Source organism: Melozone crissalis, unplaced genomic scaffold (assembly GCF_028551555.1).
Source record: "Melozone crissalis strain CALT ecotype California unplaced genomic scaffold, PUWL_Pcris_2 ptg000013l_1, whole genome shotgun sequence".
Lineage (NCBI taxonomy): Eukaryota > Metazoa > Chordata > Aves > Passeriformes > Passerellidae > Melozone > Melozone crissalis.
This window is the reverse complement of record NW_026535791.1, coordinates 1,873,190-1,896,213: the sequence shown is the minus strand read 5'-3', so window position 1 is coordinate 1,896,213 and position 23,024 is coordinate 1,873,190. Positions and strand designations below refer to the sequence as shown.

The window sequence follows — 23,024 nt, the reverse complement described above, 5'->3', positions numbered from 1 at the left end:
AGACCGACAGTGTCTTGTGGCAGAAAATCCTTTCTGCCGGCTCAGCGAGGACAGTGATAAATATTTGCCCCAATGAGGGCCGAAGGTTGCCCTTCCTGGAGACACCTTCGGGGTTCAATTCCATCACATACAGAGCATCATTAGAAGTACTGTTAAGAAACCCACCGAAGCATGCAAAATGTCACCAGGTTCTCCAGGTGAGTTGCCCTGAGATGTAGGTGAACACAAACAGGATGTGAAAAATCCAGAGGCATGGCAAAGAAGCAGCAAAGAAGTGGGAGTTGAAACGTTAGAAGACCCGAGGCTGCGCAGAAAGCTGCGAGAAGTTGAACTCGAAGCGTACACAGTAACTCCTGTAACCGGCGGATGCGCCTGAACTGCCCGCTCAGCGCCCTGCGGCTGCCGCTGCCGTCAGCCTCCCGCGTGCCCTGGGGCTCGCTGCCTGCGCAGGGCCGGGGGCAGAGCACGGCCCCGCACCGGGGCACCGGGGCACCGGGGCACCGGGCTGGGCTGCTCCCGGGGGGCCCGCGGGAGAGCGGGAACACCAGCGTGGCGCTGCTAAAGCTCCCCACCTGCACCCAGCGGCTGAAGGAAACTGCGGGGCCGGAGAGGAGAAGAAACATCAGGAGAGCTCCGACCCCCCGTGACCCTCCCGGGGGCGGCCCCTCGGCGGGCACAAAGCCGAGCTCGGCCGCTCTCCGGGGAGCAGAGTGCTGCTGTCCCGGTGCTGCTGCTCATCCCTTCCTTCCGCCGGGTGCCGCCTTCGCAGCGCCCGCCCTCCATCGCTCCCTGCCCGCGGGGCCGGGGCAGCCGCGCCATGGAGGATGCGGCCGCTGCTGCCGGGGCATCGCGGCCCGCGGATGCCGATGCTGAGGCTGCCGATGTTGCCGATGCTGCCGATGCTGCCAATACTACCGATGCTGCCGAGCCATCGCCCGGGCCCGCCGCCTCCTCTCCGCGCCGGCTGCTGGCGCTGCTCGGGGCCAAGCTCTGCACCTGGTGAGTCCCCGGCCTCCACGTGGAACCGCGCGGCGCCGGCTTCCCCGCCCGCCGGCTTCCGGGCCGCCTGCCGGAGCGGGGGAAGGACGGGAGGAGAGGGGAAGCGTCCGTGCCGCTCTCGGCGCTCCGGCGGCGCGGTCGGGATGCGGAGGCCGCTCTGCGCCGCCGGGAGCAGCCGCGGGGAGCCTGGGGCCGGAGCGGCCGCCGCGGTGCGGGGCCGCGGTTACGGCCGGGGCTGCGCGGGGCTGAGCAGAGCCCGGAGCCTTCGGCCGGCCCGGCACCGGGGAGCCCGGGGGAGCTCTGGCCGCTGCCTCCGGAGCGGGTGCTCTGATGCCGGGGCTGCTCCGGGAGCGGCGCCGAGCTGCAGCCTGCGGATGCGGCTGGGCGAGAGCGCTCGGGGTCGCCTCGGCTGAGCGCCGAATTAGTGAGTGACGTCTTGACTCTGTTGAAGTAGGACTGTGCTCTCACACCTCAACACATGCATTTGTATTTTTTGTTCTTCTGTTTTCCGTTTTTTTCCCTGCACTTTATCTGTTTTGTAGTTCTCGATCATTATGAAGAACAGGTCATGGGGGAATAGCAAAGGTAATAGAACAAAATAACTGAGACGAAATGTGGAGTCCAGAAAGACCAATATCCCCGCTTCCTCCTATCGTAAACCAGCTTAGGATGGAGACTCGTTCAGGTACATCTCTTGAAATATGAGCACTAGTTAAGCATGGATAACTTGTGGAAAAATACCTGCCAAGCTGTACAGACAAGCTGGTACTTCAGAAGCACTACCTTCATGAGAGCAGGACTGCATCCTCAGACTTCTACACCATCCATTTACAGCTTCACTTTCCCTCTAGAGGGGGAAAACAGTCCCTGTTTAAAAGGCTTTTTTATAAGTTTGGTCACTAATAGTTATTGCATAGGATTTGTCAGCCAAGGATGTGCTGGCTTTCCTGGCAGCCTCGTGCGCATAAACTGTAGTCTGGCTGCTGGACTATGAGATGGTGTATGCTGGCCAAGCAGAGCCTTATTCCAGTGGACAAAGTCTCATCTTCTCTATTGGTTGTAAGTTTTTCTCTTTTCACTCCTCATGCCTGTGAGGAGAGACCTAAAAGGCAAGACAGAAACTTGTTGAGTTGTTCAGTAACTTCACCTATGCCATTAGTTTTGCCAACAGCTACACTAAGGGAGTCTATGGAAGGTATTTGAAAGAAAATCAGTAGCTTTCATTGAATTTTAAGAAGTGTTGTCTGAGATACTGAATTGATATTTTTTCTTATTTTTTTTTTCCTCTAGGTGACAGCAGGCTCAGCCACTTCAGTTTTGTTTGAGGCCTTTCTGAGTCGTAGGAAGGTTTAATAGTTGTATGTAATAAACTAGGCCGGGTCTGGGTTTTGTTGTGGGGGTTTTTTTTCTTTTTTTTGGTTTTTTTTAGTAGAACCATTAGAAAATATATTTCTGATGCTTTTCTATTTTTTACCTTTTGCAAATTAAATTGACATCAGTTTCAAAGCAGAACATGGAAAAACTAACTTCTGATGATATTAGTTATTAAAAATATATTCTGTTCTTCTTAGTTAATTACTAATTATGTTGCAATATGGTTTGGTCTGAACCTGCATTTTCCCTTAACCACTAGCATGAAAAAGTAAGATCATTGAAATTAAGAGGTCACTTCCTTCCCTGTTTAGGAAGGGTTCAGTAGTTAAAGCGAACTGCAAGTACACTCTGTACGTGAACAGTGTTGCCAGGCTTTGCCATGTCAGTATTAGATTGGTGGCAGAATTAAAATGAATATTTGATTAGCTGTATTTTAATGTTAAAAATTCACATTAAAATTACAGGATTTAGTAAACTACTTGCCAGTAAAATTGTTAACTATGGTCTTATTAAATTTCCTTTAACTTTCTCCTATATCAATTGTACTTTAGTATCTTGGTGTATTTTTTATTCTGCATTTCACATGGAGCCAAGGAAAGCCAGCCTGAGTTTCTCATGATGTTGAGAGCTGCACATTGTTCAGGGTACACTTTAGACCAATTTGTGGCAAACTTTCATGCTCTAAAAAGTCCCAAAATGTCTTTAGTTTTGCTCAAAGCCATAGATACAGCTAGCTAAGATAGGGTGGCTGAAGGGAGGGAAGGACTAATCTTAGTAGCTTGCTACCAAGCATTAAAAGCCAACAATAACCCACCCCGCCCAACTATGAAATGAAAGGTCTTTTCAGAGCACTTACCTTGCATCATCTGAGACTCCAAAGTGAATTTGTCTTTTCCAGTGCATTAAAAAATAAAAAAAAAGCTGAGAGGATTAAGTTCTGGCATGGAAAAGTTAATAATTAATATATTTCAAAATCTGATCAATTATTAATAAGAAAGTCACTGTCATCGATACTCATATCAGTAACAAATTGAAAGGAAACTTGTGTCTTTAAAGCATTTCTCTCAGAAGAAATTGTCATGCAAAATGCAAACAGTAGGATTTAAAGTTTGCTCTCAAGTTTATAGAGGATCAGACATATTTTTTAAGATAGGCTATGAGCCCAGTGCATCATGCCAGGAGCGTGGTGATGTCATCTCAATTTGAAGAAATTGTTTTTCATGCTTTGGCAAATGGTACGAGAGAAACCATTGCTGCTTCCTGCTGAGGCTTCCACCTGGCACTGGGGAGCAGTCAGGGCAAGAGGCTGTTACCTTACACACAGCTGAGAAAGCTGCCAGGTACGGAGCATTTTGGGATTCACAGAAGACGTTTTCTTGAGGGCAGTTTTCCACTAAAGACTAAGTCTTTCTGTGTGTTTTTTGATGTTAATATTTTGAATCTGTTCAGGCAAGAAGAGAATTCCTTGAATTAAAATAGACAAAAATAGAGAAGGGCCTGAGGTGGGATGAAGCCTGCTTGCTTTGTCAGACACCTTTGTTATGTAGTACTGCCAAGACATATATTAACTAAATAGCAATGATTGTTAGGGCAATAACCACAAAGCAAACAGTTCTGGAGGTTCTGGACCTGCCTCTGTTCCCAAATGCAGAGATGCAAGGAGATAATTCCTTAGGTACTTTGAACTGGGGAAATTTGATCATTAGAAAAGCTGAGGATTAGTTTAGTGGAGTTACTCCACTGTAAGAGGGCAGATGGGTCTGTCTTGTTTTCGGTAAATGATGGTTGGAGTAGCTCAGTTGTTAACAAATTTGAGTGGCAGCAGGTTTTCCCCATTTTATCCTCTCACTGGAACATGATTGCTATCCAGTTTGCCAGAGGGCTGCACGTAGAGTCCAGGCCTTTGCTGTAGAGAAGGTGCTGTAGCTCAGAAGGAGCAAAGTTGCCCCTTGCAACTCATATCCTAGACAAAAATGTTTAAAGCCCTACCACACCGAAGTCCATGTTAAATGAGCCTCCTTAAACAAGCCTGTGGGGTGGTATTGCCTGTGCTTCTGCCCTTCTCTGTGGCAACACCCAGCAGGTGGGTGGAGGGGAGTTTGTGTCCAGATCAGGGCTTCTGCCAGCCAGGGCAACTTTGGGCTCTCCTGGTAGCATATTGACAAGTGCAGTTCATTTTGTGCAGCACACAGGCTTTGCTCCAGTAAAACTGCAGCAGTTTTGCCCAGTCATGCCTCTATTCATGTCTGATCCCAACCTCCACACTCTCCTCCCATCTAGTCCAAGTGCAGGGTCAGTTTAGTCCAATAAACTGCTACAGGCTTGCTGTGTTACTTGAGTGCTGATGGTGAAGAGGAAACATTTTTCTGCTAGTTTGGGGCAAGAGGCTTTATTTGAATAATAAAAATGTGTATTTTTTTAAATGCCTGAAAACAAGTTTTGTGTGTTGTTCACCACAGGGTATCTTCCTTTGAATTTCAGTGGGTCTTCTGTCATTTTACCTGCTGCAAAGGAGCCAGAGTTTGCAGGGCTGGCAAAGGGCAAGCTGGAATCCTCATCCATGCCTGCTTGAAATTTTAGCTAACTTACGTTGCATTTGTTCTAATGGCAACTAGTTAAATTATTTATGTGACTATAAAAAGATATTTCTGCCTCAGCCAGAATAATTAGCCAAAATGTGTCTGAGTTGTTCACTAAATAGCATAGACCATTGGCCAGAATATAAAGAAATTAAAAAGAAATCAGTTAAAATATAACAGAAGTGAGGTTGCTTCAATTTTTTCTCCTGCTGTTTTTAATGAAAACCACCCACCACCCCCCACCATATGTATTTTAGAGAACCGTTTAGAAATGAGAATGTTTTTCTTTCACACACCAGCAAGAGTTACTCAGATGAGACTGGACAGTACCTTACAAGATTGTCACATGATATATAATACTTGGAGTGTGAATGTGCACCATTCCTGGGATTGGCAAGGCAAGCTGTAGCAAACATGGGATTCAAATCTCTTGGAAGTACAGTGTGGCTGGACTTTGTAGAGATTTGCTGTCTCATCAGAATGGACTTGGAGAGAAAAATGTGCCCAGCAGCATTTTCAAAGTCAGAAGAGCTTGGTGTCAGGCTGAATTGAAAACAGGATTTGTGCAGGTGCATTGGAGTCTGTGAAGGAAGATTCCTCCCTTCCAAAAGGAGGGATTGACTGCATGATTGTGGTCAGGTTTAGCACTGTCAAACACACCCTTCTAATTGCCTGGCAGCTGGATTGCACAGCACAGCAGGGTGAGCTGGTCCTTACTGTATTGGGGTCACCCACCTTGGGAAAACAGGCAGTGATACTCTCAGGTGCTGTGCCTGACACGTGGGTGTCCTGCCAGAAGTCAGCGTGGAGAGATGTGAGCCCAGGGTAGGTGCAGAATCCTAATGAGGTCCTTTCTTCCCTTGCTTGATTAATTTGAGTGGAAACAAATTTATTGATTGTGCAGACAGTTAAATTGTCATCAGTAATCTTCAGAGTAAACAGATTAAATGTGAACTTTGCAGACCTGTACAGATAGCACAGGGCGGAGCTTCTGTCACTGTGTATTGTGCATGTGCAGAGACTTGGGGTGGTACAAATTAGCATAGCTCCACTGGCAGGAGAAAGAGCAAGCCAGAAAAACCCCATAGAGTTACATGCCCCTGTTTGTCTTGGAGCATCTGGAATAGGTCATCTTAGATAAAGTGAAGAATTGCTACTAAAAGAGCATGAGCTTTTTTTTCCCCTTTTTTGTCCCTGCTGGCTATGGGTGGGACTTAAGCTGTAAATGCAAACATGATCTTACCCAAAATGCATTCTTAACTCCTCAGTTGCAGCAGAACATGATGTAATAGAACTGAAAAAATCCACAATAAGTATTGATTATAATAATTCATGTTTTAAGAAATATTTATTTTATGGTGAGAGCAAGCAATCACTGGAATGACCTCTGCAGGGATGTTGTGGAGTCCCCATCACTGGAGGTTTGCAAGATGCAGCTGGACAGGGTGCTAAATAGTCTCCTCAAGGCTCCCTTTCCCAGGAAGGTTTGGACCAGATGATCTTTCAAGAGCCTTCCAAACTGAACTGTTACTTGGTTTTATCATTAATACTTTAGTGTTCCACTGCTCATCTTAAGGTCTCAGGTCACTAAAACTCAGGTCTCAGACGAGCCTGAAAGTAGTTGTGCTTTATCTCCTTATTGTAGATCTTTGTTGATCAGTCGGGATGGAATTCAGTGGAGACAAAGGATTTAATTCAAAACTTGCTTAATAAGAATAGGAAGAATAAGAATTGGGTAGAGCCTGCCCAGGTGACCTGTTTGAAGAGCTCTGTGAGTAACTGCAGTCTCCATGCTGGTGGCTTGAGCTGGCCTCACTTCTCACGTGGCTGTCCTGAGGTCAGGCTAAACCTTCTGTGTACACAAAACCCTGCTTACCTGTAGGTAACAGGACAACATTGGTAGGGAGTAGGAAAAAAGAAAAAAAGGTGTCAGTGTAAAAAAAAGTCATTTTCTTGTAAAACTAGAAAATATTTTTTTAGAAACATGAATGTTTAATTCTAAGCTTACTGTTGTGTCTTTTATGTTCACAGGCATATTTGGAAAACTGTAATTCTGGGCCAGATGCTCTCCATGTTTATCTGTGGGACTGCTGTTACAAGCCAGTACCTGGCAGACAGATTCCATGTGAATACTCCAATGTTGCAAAGCTTCATCAACTATTCTTTGCTGCTTCTGATTTATACAACAACGCTGGTATTTAGGACTGGTATGTGAAATATGGGATGGGAGATTCTCGTTCATCTTTTTTTTTCTCTCTACATTTTCCTTTCAGAATTCGAAAATTAAGACCTCAATACTCCTACTAGTTTTTGAAGTTTTCCTGCTTTATAGCAACACATGGAAGTTAATTTCACAGGTTAAATGTGCATTTAATTTGATGTAATGTCGTATCTGTTCAGAGTTTTGTGCTCTGTGGTTTGAAATCTTATGTTATATTAGGTAAAATAAGTTTTGTTTTAACACACTTTGTTACCAGAGGTATTTAGTATTCCTCCTGTTCTTATTAATTTACTCTTTAGACAACTCTAGTCTTGCTGTGTTTAGCTTCATGTGGAAGAATTTCTGTGCTTTTCAGCATTTGCATTGTCTCCTCCCAGGCTGTGCTTCCTGTTATTGTGTCTTAAGCAGGGGCAGACAAAGTCAATCTTGGTATTATTTATGTTTCTAAAAAGCAAAATTCCCATGCAATGTTTGGTTGGAAAGAAACACATATTGATTGCTGCTTTCTTCTAACCAGGCAGTGACAGTCTCTGTCAGATTTTGAAACAGAGGTGGTGGAAGTATCTTATTGTGGGACTGGCTGATGTTGAAGCCAATTACACGATTGTAAAAGCCTACCAATATACAAACCTCACAAGTGTGCAGGTAAGGACCAATCTCTCTTTTTAATAAAAGCTGTTGCTTTTATTACAGTTTTGGACTGGTTTCTAAAATGAGATTCATAGGACAGACATGGAAGCTATTTAAGCCTGAAAAGAATTTTCCAGCATCTATTTTCTTTCTGCAGTACAGGGAAGAGCATCCTGTATCATGAATAACCTTTCCAGGAAGCAGAGAAGATTGGCTGGTAGAGCTGTGCCAGCTCTTGAGTTGAACCCTAATTATTTAGATAAAAGCACTTCTAAGAGTTTGCTGACAGCCACTCAGTTTTTTCTCGTGACACAAAATAAAGATTTATGACCAGATACAGTCACTCAGTGCAGGTTCTTGCTGATGACAGTGAGGTGGATCTTTTGCCTACTCCTAGAAGCTGCAGGAGGCATTGTGAGATGCAACCCCACCTGTGAGACACACTGAGTGTCAGCTGGTGTTGCTGCCCATGCAGGGGGTACCAGCCTTATGGCTTTTGTATGTGGCAGTTCAGGGCCCTCTCTGAAAGAGGTGGAAGGAAGTTCAGCATAAATAAAGTAATAGTAGACATCCTCTCCAACACCAGTGCTTGAGGCTGCATTGCTGCATTAGGATAAATATTGTGTTCTGAAAAAGCTCTGTAAACAGAAGGGCTAAAGCTGGGGTTTCTCTGTCACACTGCACAGACGAAAGCTGCTGGAAGAGTCAGCGCTTTCCTCCTTCAGTCTCCTGAGCTTGCAGGGGCAGTTTCCCTGAACAAACTAACTCAGAACACTGAGCAAAGTGGAAGTAAACCCTGCCTTTGCCTGTACTGTTAGTGAGCTGTGTCAGGCCCAAGTTTACTCACTGTGTGAGTGTGGAGTAGGGAGTGTGTCCATGTTGTGCCAGTCCATGCCTGCTGTTACCAGTGATGGGGATCTGTGGCTGGGATCATGGCCCCACTTAGCTGAATAAAAAAAATAGTAACATGAAGACTTGGCTGTTAGCTGGAAAGGAGTCAGTGTTTTACAGAGTAAGAGTAATAGGGGTTAATGTTTAAGAGAATTACCTGTAAAGCAATAAACTCCTGCACTCTGGGCTCCCTTTAGAGAATTGCAGTAAATTTTCATTGCACTACTGAAGATCAATTGTGTCTCTTGGGTTGTTTTGTCACATTTCCACTTCATACTTATGTGTTATGACTCATTAGGTCTTTAATCTCCTTACAAATAATGCCTAAGAAATCAAAGTTTTAAGAGTGACTTGTTTCAGTCTCAAGATCAAGTTAAGCTGGTAAGTTAGACACTGTTTGACCTTATAGTTTATGGCTGAAGAAGCCAGGACTTTGATCCAAGTTCTCAGAAATAGTAAAGCTATTCCCATGATTTCTTTCATAGAAATTAAGAAAGAATATATATATATAAAATAGATTGTCCTGTCCAAAAAACTCAAGCTTTTTCTGAGCCTTTTTCACTTTTGGTAACCTTGCGACTGATCTGTTCAGTAATTGCGATTTTTTTGCAGTTGCCCTGAGGTTTCTTGCACATTCTCTGAAGTCACCAGTTTCTCTCCATTGTCAGAAATGAGATACAGTGAAAAAAGCCCACAGCAGAAGCCTGTGATTTGCTTTAGTGCAAGGCATTTTCTTTTTGTTTTTGGCAAGCGATTTGGCAGCTACACCAGTGGTTCAGAGCCTGTGGTTCAGAGCACCCAGCCTGATGGCCTGTCTGCGGTACTGGCTGTGAGTGGATTCCCTAGGACCATAAAAACAACACAGGGTTTATGGCACCTTCCCAAAAGCAGTGTAATCATTGTTAAAATGCTGTCTGGCTGGAGCTTCACTCACCACTATGAAACGTAGCTTCAAAGATAAGTTTTTTTCAGCTCAGCAAGGAACTTCCATGTATTTTCTCACACACGCACACACAAGCAGAACTGGTTTCCCTTTAGTTCTCAAATACCAGCATTTTACAGGAGGGGTTTGGAGATTTTTAGGGTGATAACAGAGGGATGACGGCTCTCATTTCTTGGTAAATACAGACAAAGACTTTGGTCCACAACTGAACTGTTTGGCTGTGGCTGAGGCAGTGCCAGGATACTCCTTGCTGCCAGTGTCCTTTTTTCCCTGTGGCAGGACTTGACTGTGCTGCAGTTTGACTGCCTATTATGGCATGGAGCTGAATTGGGAGAGGTTGAAGTTGGATATCAGGAAAAGGTTCTTCCCCCAGAGAGTGGTTGGGCACTGGAACAGGCTGCTCAGGGAAGTGGTCACAGCACCAAGCCTGACAGAGTTCAAGAAGCATTTGGACAACAGGCACATGGTGGGACTCTTGTGGTGTCCTGTGCATGGCTAGGAGTTGGACTTAAAGATTCTGATAGGTCCCTTCCAACTCAGGATATTCTGTGATAACAATTATGTGATTTATATCAAAAAACAAGCAGTATAGCCGTGGTTTGATGTTTTTAACATGTTATTGGGCACATTTACAATTTGCTCTGTAGATAATTCAGATAGAAATGTTTTTCAGGCAACTATTGACAGATTGTCAGCTGATGGAAGAGTGCCAGCCTCAATAGGAGAAAATAAAGGATGAGCCCCTGGGGCTCAGCTGGAGGCTGCCCTTGGGGAGCCTTGTGGGGAATGAGTAGGATGAGCAGTTGAGCATTCTTGCTTACAAAGCTCTCTGAAGCTGGCAATTATAAGCAAACCAATGACCTCCAACTGTCTATGATAATTTATTAACCATTATATTAAAACATCTTTTAATAATTTACTCTACTTTTAAAACCTCCTATAAACAATGTGGCCAAAGCGTGGCTTGAGTCTAAACATTTGTAAATCAAATCACCAGGTTATCTGGTTCCCTCCCTGCCCCTTGTTAAAAATACAGGCTAGAATTGAATAAGATGAGAATTTGAAGAGGCTGTACTGGAAATAGTAGTCAGTACCACAGTACTGTTGTAAATGTTGTAAAACCTCAATAAATAAACTTTATTTTTTAATTGGTTCCATTGACACAATTCATTGTGGTATTACATCTGCTTTGCACTTCTTTGATCTTGATCCTGTACAGAAGAGCTCTGTAATGTACTAGATGAAGGGAAGGTAAGATCCAGTAGATGGAAATCTGATTTCATCTGTCTGTAATTGAGGGTAATTGTCTCCTGGAGCAGATTACCAGAGTGTGTTCTTCATCATTTGGTGCCTCTGTGCCCTGGCTGCAAGTCCTCTAACCATGGTGCTGTGGCTCTCCAGTGTGTTCTTGGTCTGGGTGCAGCAATTCCCCATCTTGCGTTACTGAATGAGCTTCTGGCTCATTATGTACTACTCTCTTATATCCTAATTAAGATGTTTTTTAAAGGGTTTCTACTCTTTCTGTTTAGGTTGAAAAATTGTTTGTAGGTTGGAAGGCTACACGCTAAACATCTCAGTTATCTCTGGTAGATATACCACCAGAGGGGTAAAAATTTTGCTTTCTAATGCTTGTAGTATTTCTTGTTGTTTGATACTAGTCAAATATGAAGGAAATTTTAGAGGTTTTCTCAAGTCTAGACTAAAGGTGAGATAGAGAACAAGACCTGTGACAAAATAGAAGGTCACCGTGTGATATTTTCCATGGTGTAAATTGTATTATTGTATTGAAATACTTGGTATCACATACTGAGACTTAGGTAGTTGTAATGTCTCATAATATGGCCTGAAGAAGTACTTTTACACTTCATAGACTTTACAAACTGAACAAGCTGGAGGCAATCCAAGGAGCAAAGACAAATAGATGGAAGGATTAGAGGCGCTGTTAGGATTTAATCTTTAATAGCTGCTCTTAGCACTATGCTTCTAAGACTTTACTATGTATAGTTATGAACAAGTAGAACCAGACTTATCAAAACTTTAACAAGTTTGGCTGATGCCCTTGGGGAAATGGCACAGCACAGAAGGTAACTGCAGTGGTGCACTGAGGCAGGCAGAGTCTGGAAATAAACATTAGGAACTAAGAGCTCTTGTCATGATTGCAGGGATTGTACCCCAGTCCTACTGATCTGGACATAGTTTGTTGGGGCTTCAAGAGGCCAGGTTTTAAGGGCTGACATTTGAGAGTAATTTCTCGGGAATCTTTGGGAAGTTGACTGTATGTTCTGCTGTAGGCTATTCCCTTATGTAGTTCTGTGGCATTCTACTGAGACAGGTCAGGAAATACACCTTTTCTTTCCTTTCAAAATTCAGAAACAAAATTATTTTGTTGAATTAAATATTAAACCAGTTATGATTAGCACAGTGGTCTTGATGGTATTTGATTATTTTAGAACAATATGCCCATCTTATGCTGCTGTGTATGTTCTTCTGTATTAAGTACACAGCTGAGTTCCTGTCCTAAAGGGGAATAGGTAGAAGATCCTTGGAAGTGTCCAAGGCCAGGTTGGAGTGGTTGAGTGGAAGGTGTCCCTACCCATGGCAGGAGGGTTGGAACTAGAACTTTAAGATTTCTTCCAATCCAAGCAGTTCTGTGATTCTATGGGTGGGTCAAACAGCAAAGCAAAGATACATAGAAACTTACAGAGAAAAAATAAAGAAAGGAAAGATAAGTCAGAGCATCAAACCCAAAGCTGCAGGGTCAAGTCCTTGTCACAGTAACATCAATGTAAAATTAGATTACTTGTACCCATTAATAGTTCCATATTTTTGCTTTGCGTGCATGGAGCCCCAGGGAGCAATGCTGTTTCAGAGCAGCATCCTAGCGTCCATTTGTGAAGCTGCAAAGATTGATTAGATCCATCATTAGAAGAGTTTCTAAATCAGTGCTTTCCCACCAAGAGAAAGAGGACCACTGTTCCAGCTCCTCCTTCACTTGCAAAATGCTTTTAATGGTGAAAAATGGGTCTCATCCCTCTCTTCTACTGGGGCTGCTTTGCACATTTCATTAACATCTGATGATTGGAAGTAAGATCCTGTGCATTTGCTTTCAGGGTGTTGCAGTCCAGATTTGGGGTGAGTTTCTAACTCAAACAATTTTTCTGTACACACAGCTCCTGGACTGTTTTGGAATTCCCATGCTGATGGCTTTGTCCTGGTTCCTTCTCCGAGCAAGATACAAGCTGATACATTTTGTTGCTGTTGCCATCTGTTTGCTGGGTGTGGCAACAATGGTGGGTGCAGACATTTTGGCAGGGAGGGAGGAAGGTGAAGGTAAGCAGTCCTTTATTGTTGCGGGGAAACAGCAAAGAAATGGTTCCTGCTGTGGACAGGAACTTGTAAAGCAGAAATAGTAGCAGATACAGTTCTGTTTTAAAAGAGAACATGTTGCTGTTTTTATTTCTTGTCTGGGAAGAGGAGATGTTGATTTTATGGGGAGCTGTGGAATTTCTTTGCTTGTATGTTTGGAAATTTCTACCACCTTAAAAAAAAACCCACTTGTGTTAAGTTTAAATTTTGCTGCTGCTCATTAGACAATATGATGGAAAGTCTCATTCCCAAAAGCTTGGTCACTTTGACTGTCATGTGAGATGGTTTAATGGAAGAAGTGGCCGATGCCTGCAAACCTTGTCTTGTTTATACAGTATCAACCTGCTGGCAGCCAGACTTTTCTGATTTGCAATTTTCTCTGGGTGCAAGTAACACATGAAAAGTTGCTCACAGCAGCTGACTTCTCCTGGGACCTCTGTGAGTGAGGCTGGGCTCTGGGGCTAGGAGGCAGCAGGGTGCAGATAAGGGCAGGATTTGTTTTTTCTATGACAGATGCCTAAATCAACCCCTATCATAGTGATCTTATTTTGAATAAGAATTTTGAATTTTCAGAGCCACAGGCTAGGAGAGAAGGTAAATTTCAGGGCATTGCCTTCATCAGGCAGCATAGAGATAAGAAAGTGTGCTGTTATTTTGGGATCTTACTGTAGGTAAGACAGGACAAACTGAAGTTCAGCTTTACTGCTATGTGGTACAGGTATCTTGGAGGGAGAAGAATATTCCCCTGAGACATTAGGAAGTTGTGCTTTATTTGCTGACTTGTGGATCCTTACTGCTGCTTACCCTCATATTTTAGACATATTTTTTCAGTGATTGCTTAGGGAAGGAAATTTTAAACCAATCGAAGGATTTGAACAGCAGTGATCCTTTTGCTATTTAGCTGATGCACAGAGACATTTAATGGTGAGTGCTGGTAGCACAGGGAGTCCCATTTGCAGTATGAATACATTGCAGCAGGACACACAGTACCACCCCTCTGCAGTGCCCACTTAGGGCATGTCATAAACCTGAAGCTGGGTCCAGGTCCCTCAAAAATCAATAGGCTGATTTTAGCAAGCCTTGAATCAGGCCTTACTGCAAGAGTGGGGACAATATTCCCGAAATGCAGAGAGCATCTCTAACTGGGATTGCTCAATTCCCTGCAAGGCCTGAGGTCAGCAGAAGCAGGATTGCACCAGATGATACAGCAGGGTCTTGGCTGGGATGAGATGTAAATGCTGGGTTTAGCTCCCTCCACACTGTGCAGGGTGAGGTGAGCAGGCAGCAGAGTCTGTGCTCAGACATTCCTCTGCACACACAGGAAGGGTTTCCTTCCCCCTTCCCCTGGAATGAGCTAGGAAGATAGAGATGTTCAAGATAAATTTGCTTGTTTTTTAAGGAAAGTTACAAAGTATTTGTGGCATTACCCTTATTGTGGATTAATATTTCTGTACAGGTAGTGACGTGGTGATTGGAGATGTCTTAGTGCTTCTTGCTGCTTCTTTGTATGCCATTTCTAATGTGGGTGAGGAATACATTGTGAAAAATCTGAGCAGAGTGGAGTTTCTAGGAATGGTGGGCTTGTTTGGGACTATTATCAGCGGTCTACAGCTGTAAGGATCTAATATTTATTTTAAAACTAATTAAGAATATACTACAGATGATTGCTTGTATACCCTGAAATGATGTTATTAAATTCTTTGTTGCATCTGTATGTGGCCTATATGGGAGTCCTTCCACTTGAATTGACTTTTGTTGCTGATCAGCATCTGTTTTATATCCTTTTTATTTGCACTACTCCTATTGTAGCAGTTCTAAAGCTAAACTCCTGCAGTTGAACACATAGGATACTTGGCTGTATTTTTTATTTTGTTGACGTTTGTGAGGACACTCAGTATGCTGAGGACTGTTCATAGGACTGTATTTCTTAAAGAATTTTCTCTGTGGAAAAGATTAGGAGAAAATTGTTAGCAGGAGATCTTCCATAATAAGCTCAAGTTTAAAATGAAGCCATATATACTCTTACAAATAACCACATTTGAGTAACAGCCCAGATGCACTTAAGTCTGTCTAATGAATTCTATAGTCCTCATTTCTCATCATCATAGTTAATAATTTCTTCAAATGGTATATCAAATAAAACTGAATTGCTGAAGGATTAAAACGCCTGTGAAGAAGGCATAAAAATTAAATAACAGTGCTCTTGACTTTCAGGCACTTTAACTTTTATGTCTTTTTTCATGCTTGTTAGATGTTTGAGCTAGTGTCATTCAGTAAAATTTGAAACAAAAAAATGAATGGCTTATAGATTAAAAGTTTCTTATATATTTGGTAATTAAATTCTCTATTTTAGTATGATTTTTTCCTTTTTTACTATATTATATCTTTTCTCTAACTCTAGAGCCATTGTGGAACATAAGGAGATAATGAAAATTCAGTGGAACTGGAAAATTGGTATGTGTATGACAAAATAATGTGCATGTTACAGAACACTGGGAAATGATAATCATTTAGACTTTGAATGGTGGGGCTTTTCTTTCTCTGAATAACAAGCAGCATTAATACTGTATTTCACAAGTTTATTTTCTTCAAACTTTGCAGCTCAGCAAAGAGAGAGGGTCTGCAGGATTGAACATTAAAACAGGTTTTGTATTTTACATATAACTTGAAATAATTTTTCAAAATAAATTGAAATAAGTAAAAAATGAAACCTGTTTAATTACTGACATGTTTGTTGTTGAAACATCACAAGAACACTCTTCTGTTGTCCTTCCTAAATGAAGTACAGGAAAAATGGGCACATTTTGACTTGAACAATACTAAACGTTATCAAGAAGTGTGGCTCTAAATGTCTTCAGACAGCTCTTAGGTTATGTAGGAATGAACAAGAACTTACGTGTATATATACTTATATATATACATATATATACATATATATATATATATATATACACATCTTGTATATGTACATATATATATATAGCTTCTATACTGTCTTGTATAGGTACAGTAATTCTTGCAGTACAAGGTAGTCTTTCATGCCTCTCTTGCATGTACATTCCCATATCTTGTAGGAGATAGAAATGCATAGCTTTAAGGCATCTTAAGGATATCAGTGCTCTATAAAATCACAGTTCTGTGCCTGAGGAGTAAGGTGTCACCTTGCTTTGCAGCACTGCTGTTCACAGCCTTTGCCCTGTGCATGTTTGGGCTGTACAACTTCATGCCAGTTGTGATTAAAGTTACGAGCGCAACCTCCGTCAACCTGGCAATTCTGACTTCAGATCTCTACAGTCTCTTCATTGGGCTTTTCCTGTTTTTTTACAAGGTGAGTACATTCATTCCTCCACTTTCACATTCTTTCAGTTGTGTTTCTACTCCAGAATGATTAATAAAGTGTAATGTTGTTAAAAGCCCCAAAACAGCTGTTTGCACCTGCACATTTCTGCAGTTTTTGTCATTCATTGTTGGCAGGTGTCAGTCAGGAGGAGTCATGTCAGTTAATGGCAGAGCTTTGCACCATTAGCCAGAGAGCCGCTTTCAAACCATTTCACACTTGAAGGGATAAGTTAATGTTAAGAGATAGTAAATAATTTCCTGAGGTGTAACAATAATAGAGTTCCCACTGAAAACCCTTTGTGGAATTGTATGTTAGATCTAGTTCATTACTCCCAAGTGTCGAAGGAGAGGGTTTGAATCTCCCTGTCCTGAAAGGCATTTGGTGTCTGAAAGAGGACTGGTTTGATTTTCAGAAAATAATACTTTCTTTCAGAAGTTTAATCTGTTCTTTACCAACATTTTGGGATGACAATCAAGCTCTCTTAGGGCTGCTGCTAAGGAGAGACTAAAGGATCTGAAAAAATACAAATAAATGTATTATTCTCTACACTCTCCAAAAGGCAGTTACTTCTGTTGTGCTCTGAAATATTTTTGGCAGTGTCTGCTCAAGCTAAATGACAGTGCTGAAAGGATTTCATTCCACCCTCCACTTTCCATCCAGAATCACTTGTGAGAACTTAGTTCATTAAAGCAATTGGAGTAATTGAGTCAGCCGCTCGGTGACTGGAAGGGCTTGTGAGAGTGAGAAGCCTGTGAACTTTGCTTGGGAGCTTAATTTGTATTATTCCATGTGGTTGCTTTCTCTTCAGCCAGAAGCTTTTAGGTCAGATTTGTTTTCTGAAAATGCAGGCAGGGCAGAGTCTGGTAATGGTAGGGTCTGACAGCAGCTAGATTTTCCTTTTCAAGAGTCTCTTAGCTCAGTTTTTCTCCCTGTTTTGGGTTCCAGATTTTGCTCCAAACTACAAAGCATCCATTAAAAATGAATACAGGAAGCAAACCATACTTACGGTCTAACAATTAAATCCTTTCTGAGTCACTTCCAAATGTGGATTTTGGTGCCCAGCTAGCTTAACTCAAGAAGTGATTATATTCATTATAGTGAAGAGGAAGAAGAGCTTTGGAGGAGATATATTAAATTTTTATTTTTCACACTTTTAGCTTATTTTGGGAAGAGGTTTTTCTGGGAGCAGGCTATCTCATAATTTTTAACAGTGAGGTAATCTGGTACCAAAAGGAAAAATGAACAGATGAAGACTTTGGGATTATGTTGAGAGAACTTCAGATATTTATTGAAACAGGAACTTGGATCTGGGATTAGAAACAATGAAGTAACAAAAAGGGGAGTAATACCACATCTTTAGTGATCAGAGGATCTGAGATAAGTTATTATCTCATCTGTTATCTGAGATAATCATGAACTGAGAGAGCCTAATTTTGACATGGTTCTTAGCAGTAGAAAATCTTATTGCCAAGTTAACCATATAGTTTCTTTACCTATGGGGCAAAGGAACCAAGTAGGATGTTTGCTGGATTAAAAAGCACTCTGGATACAGGAATCTACAAACAAAAAATACAGGGAATTATTATTCCCTATAATTAGTATTATTCCCTATTAATTAGTATTCCCCATTATCAGATGATGTTCTCAACAAGCAGCTGGAGGCTTGGCTGGGCTGTAGAGTGGAGAGAGCCATGGAGAGCTCTGAATTGCCATGGTCTAAACCTGCTCTGAAACAAACAAACAGGAGAACCACAATCAGTGGCTGCAGCAGAAACCAGGCCCAGGAATTGATAAAGTTTTGATTTGTGCACAGTGTTTTGCTAATGCACTTAACTTTTTGGCCCCAGCCATGTCTGTTTCAAGTGAAATGTGAATTTTTCATGCTGGCTTTGAACTCTTTTTTATTTTTTCCTTTTACTCCATAATGAATCCTTGCTTTGCTTCCTAATGAACTCATTATATAGATACCTGTAATCCCTCAAGAGTTATTGAGAAAGATCTCATGCATTAGCTGTATAAAGCACTGTAGAAGGGAGTATACATCACAGACACTAGATGGAGATACAGTCCTCCGGTAACATTTGAAGTACTCTCTAGGCTCAGCAGTGGGAATGAGGATATCAGCTGCACAAGGTATGACTGAAATCAGTGTCTGAAGCAATCAAGTTGTTGCAATATTTGAAATTTAAAAAAAAAAATAAGAAGAAAGAAAAAACCCAGGAAAAAACCACTAAGTTCTCCTCGAAAGGGGAAAAAAAAGAGTGTAGGTCTGATAGGGCAGCATGGGTAATGTTCACCTGTGTCAATAAATGTAAAAATACAGGCAGGCCTTGAGTCACAGCTACACTGCAACAGCTTTGGCACCCTGCCTTGGTGACTGTATCCACTCCTGGAGGAATTGACTCATCAGGATCAGAGACACTTCCAGCCTTGTGGGCACTGTGCTCTGAGGGATCTGCAGTTCCAGCAGTTCCAGTTCCTGCAGTTCCTGTGACTGCACAGCCACAGGTCCTTGCACATAGGCACGTGCTCACTCAGGGCCTTAGGCTGGACAATTTGTGCAGGTGGTTGGATACAGCCCCAGGCTCTGCCCATTTGCTGGGAAGAGGTCAGTGGGAGGTGTGACCATGGGTGATCCTGCTGCCTCTCTCAGTCTGCCTTTTTTTTTGTATGCTGCCATCCAAGAGTTTCCAAGCCAAGTGACTGCCAGCTAGGAATTGCAGTGCCTAAATTCTAGATGCCTTAGTCTTTTTTGGAGGAGAGTCCACTGTCTAGGTCCTACCATTAATTTCATCCTGATAAACTAGACCATATTTTTCAAGCATGTCTAAGGAAGCTTGGAGGATATTGACAGAGGTGTGTAGGATATGCTGATCCTTCCTCCTAGTATTTAATCAGTGTGGTTTGACAAAAGGAATGTGGAGGATTTTAATAAACCTGCTGAAAAGTGTTCCTTTCTGTGGATAACTTCAACACTTGGTATTATTGAATCTGGTGTTATGAAGTATTTGTCTTTCTGTCAAGGTGGAAGAATCTTGGCAATTACTGGAATTTTAACAGGCAAGTGAACAACAGAGTGCCTGATGTACATCTGCAATTTGTACTCTTTAGCTCTCACCACTCTTCACAGCTTGCAAATGCCAGTCTTGTAAAAAGAGCCCCAGCCTCTGTCCCCTCAAGGACCTGTTGGGTGTAGGGAGCAAACTGGTTTTGATCCAGCAATAACACTCATCTAGCCCTGCAGATGGTTAGAGATCTGTGCAGAGAACTAACCTGGTGGCTTGCAATAGCACAGAGATTCATCTTTGCTAGAACTTGAAATACTTGCATGTGCTGGATCAAAATTCTCGTAGGGGTAGAGTGTTTCAGTATTCATGTGAGTAAACAACTTTCATTCAGTATGATGACTGTGTTTACACCCATTTGATCTCCCTGTTAAGATTCGTGTGTGTAGACCCAAGGAAACTCCCTGTCCAGCAGTCTTGGGAAACAGGTGCAGAGAAAATCAGCCAGTGGCCCAAGTCTTTGAGTAAATAGAGCTGTTGAATTCTGGTTTTCAGACCTGAATCCAGCTCACGGTGATAATCCTCATCAAAATAATTTTTACAAGGAAGGGTAGCTTGCACATTACTGAAACAAGGCAACGTTGTGTTCTTACGTGCGGCATGTTCTTACATCAGTGAGACTTAATGCATCTCTTTTTCTCCTCTGCCAGTTTTCAGGTCTCTACATCGTGTCCTTTGTTATCATCATGGTGGGCTTCACGCTGTACTGCGCCGCTCCCCCTGCCACGGCAGAGCCCATGGCCGTGCCGCAGCCCGGCCACGCCGGCCTGGACAACGCGGCCCTCAAGCTGGAGGAGACCGACAGCGAAAGCCCAGAGGTGGCTGTGCAGTCCTCCAGGGAAGAAACTGAGGGGCTCAGCACCAATTAAAGGAATGGCAGCACTTCAAAACAGAGATTTTTTTTTTTTAATTGCCAAATTTCCCTCAATATTAATCCAGAGAACTGTCCTACTGCCAAGGCACATGTCATACTGTGCTGGGTTTAATGCACTTGATAGACTTTTAAGGTCAGATCCTCAATCAGTGAAACTGTATTGATTTGCCCTTGCAGAAAATCTGGCCTTTAGATGAAGACAGATTATGTGAGTCTCTGGAAAGTGAGAGACTGTTATTTTTAAATGCTTAATTAACTTAACAACAAATGCTTGGGGGAAAAAACTAAGCCAAAGCAAGCTCCCAGGTCACTTAATGGGAGCAAATATGTTTTATATTGCATTAGGGACCTAAATCTGCACGATGCTGTCTGAGGGCTTCATGATTTCCACCCCTCAGTGCAGGGTGCCCTCAGACAGCATCTTGCAAAAGCTGCTCAGCTTCTCCCAGGACCTGGTTCAGCAAGCCACAGTACATTCACACACCGTCTACGTGCCAGTGGACTTCATTCCTCTGCAGAAGGATTTGCTGCCTACATTCCACCCAAATGTTTGTCTCTTCATATTGCTGCAGTCCCTGTTGCCACTGGGGCTGCAATGGTATTTTATTTTGAATTTTGCTATTATGGGAAGTTTGAGTGTGTGTTTTTATAATTCTTCCTGTTTCTCTCTGTGGCCTTTTTTTTGGTGCATTCCTATTAATGGTGGGGGAGGCAAAGGCAGGCTCTTCCTCTCTTCAGTAGAATTGAAAGTGGGCTTTTTTTCTGGATGAGGTTTTAATGGAAGTTCACTTCTCAGTGAATTTCTGCTTGAAATGGGACACATTTCTGCTGAAAGAGTTGTAATAAAATTGGCATTTCTTCAAAAAATTGAATCAACGAAGCCAACTCTCATGGCAACAATAATGACATAATATCCAAAAGGTTAGGTGCTTCCAGTAGATACACTAGCAATTTTCATACCCCTCTTTATATTTACAATAAATGATGAAAAAATACAAGGCTGCAGTTTTAAGATCGGTGAAACCATACTGGGGTTTTATTTTATTTTATATTTTGTACAATCCTTAAGAGCTCAGGTGTATGAAGTAAAAAAAGAATAAAGTATTCAGCAACTGGACACTTGGTCTTAGTTTACTCATTTTTTAAGCTAAGATTTCTTTACTGTTCAGAATTGTTTTCATTAATTTTGCCAATTAAAGAAACCTTTTACTGGCTAAACTTTGCTCTAGAAGGAAATGTGACATTTTCTGAAGATACTGGTGATCAAATGACACTGAATGGGTTTGTGCTTCTGGTTTATTCAAGTAATATTTTCCTGGAAAAATCTTACCTGGTTGTTATTTACAAAAGGAAAACAAAGATTCAATAGACACTACAGCAACAGTTGTTGCTTTTTCACTGTGTCATTCATGTACGGAAGTGTAACAGGTGCTGTTTTATGGAAAGCATTTGGGTCCTCTCCCATGTAGAATGCTCTTTTTGAGGGGGGACAGTATTTATTTTATTTCCTAAAATGATGTGGTAGTAACATCAGAACACAAAGCAGTGTAACATAATGTAGATTTTTATCTGAAAGTGCATGGGAGTGTGTATTGGCTGAGGCTTTGTCTGGTCTTCAAAACACAGGACCATCTTGTGGTGTGGTGAGAGTGCTCAGGCAGCAGCTCATCTTCTCAGCATATAGACCACTGAAACCAAAATTGTGTAAAACGTGGCTTGGATGTTTTAAAATCCACAGCCTAGCGTTTTTCTTCCTAGGCTTTTAAAATCTGACTGTAATAAGAGGTTGGAATCAGATTCAAGCAAATTGGGCCAGACAGGACTTCTGCAAGGAGGGGAGAGCAGTGTGGGGCAGCTTAGATTCCCCAGCATGGACATTGGGACACCTTAGTGATTTGACACTTATATTCTGAGTTGAAAACTTTAAAACTGTTTCACAGATACAGACTGTGACTTAATTTCTTATGCTGTGATTTTACGCCGTGCAAAAGATTTCCTGGAATATTGTGGGGCAGCTGAGATTCACGTGTGCTAACGCTACCAAGAAGGTCTTTCAAGCTCTCAGTGAGGACAAGGTTGATATTTTTTGTCAATCCAATCAGATGACTCTGTGCTCTTGCCATCCTCATGAGGGCTCCCATTTATCTCTTTGTGATCCTGCTGGATGCAGGCACCTCCTCTGGCAGCCTGGGACAGTGGCCAGCCAATGTCATACTGGTGGTCATGCACACCTAGTGTCCTGCCTTTCATCACCTTAAATTTCTACTGCATCCCTGTGGAATGGCTGTCTGGGTGGAGAGGAGGCAGAGTTGCCTTCCAGAAGTTCTGCATCACAAACCAGCACCATGGTGTGGTCCAAGCTCTGGGCACATGAGGTATTTGAAGCCTGACCTTAAAGGGTCCTCAGCACGGGGTGCTGGCCCCTTGAACCTGCTTTGTGTGGGAGGGGGCCAGATAAATCAGTGGTCCTTGCTGTCTGTCCCATGAATCAGAAGGAAGTGGGGGCAGACTGTTGAAGAAAGATGCATTGCTCCAGAGCACAAGTGACACAGGTATTGCTCGTGGGGAAACAAGGAATCACGTATGCCAGATCCTCTGGTACCTCTGAGACAAGGTGAGTCTTCAACCTAAATCTTTCTGGAACATTGGAATAAGCTGGAGAAAAAAAAATAAATCCATCTGTCACTTGCATTAAACACAAGAATCCAAATAAAAATGTGTGACATCCAGCCTTCCTCCAAG

At 42.5% G+C, this 23,024-nt stretch overlaps 1 protein-coding gene across 1 annotated transcript; it reads left to right on the top strand.

Annotated features, from left to right (window-relative positions):
- Nucleotides 1-817: 817 nt before the first annotated feature.
- SLC35F2 (solute carrier family 35 member F2) lies at nt 818-21,384 on the top strand. Its single transcript, XM_054271801.1, has 8 exons — nt 818-999; nt 6,984-7,159; nt 7,691-7,818; nt 12,808-12,967; nt 14,460-14,616; nt 15,405-15,457; nt 16,177-16,331; nt 20,059-21,384. Exons 1-8 carry the CDS (start codon nt 818-820, stop codon nt 20,275-20,277), a joined length of 1,230 nt encoding a protein of 409 aa, XP_054127776.1. The 3' UTR covers nt 20,278-21,384.
- The last annotated feature ends 1,640 nt before the right edge of the window (nt 21,385-23,024 follow it).

Coding starts and splice junctions, on each gene's coding strand:
- SLC35F2 (XM_054271801.1), top strand. CDS start 818: ATGGAGGATGCGGCCGCTGCTGCCGGGGCATCGCGGCCCGCGGATGCC. Junction 14,617..15,404: donor ATTATCAGCGGTCTACAGCT/GTAAGGATCTAA, acceptor CTCTAACTCTAG/AGCCATTGTGGAACATAAGG. Junction 16,332..20,058: donor TTTTCCTGTTTTTTTACAAG/GTGAGTACATTC, acceptor CTCCTCTGCCAG/TTTTCAGGTCTCTACATCGT.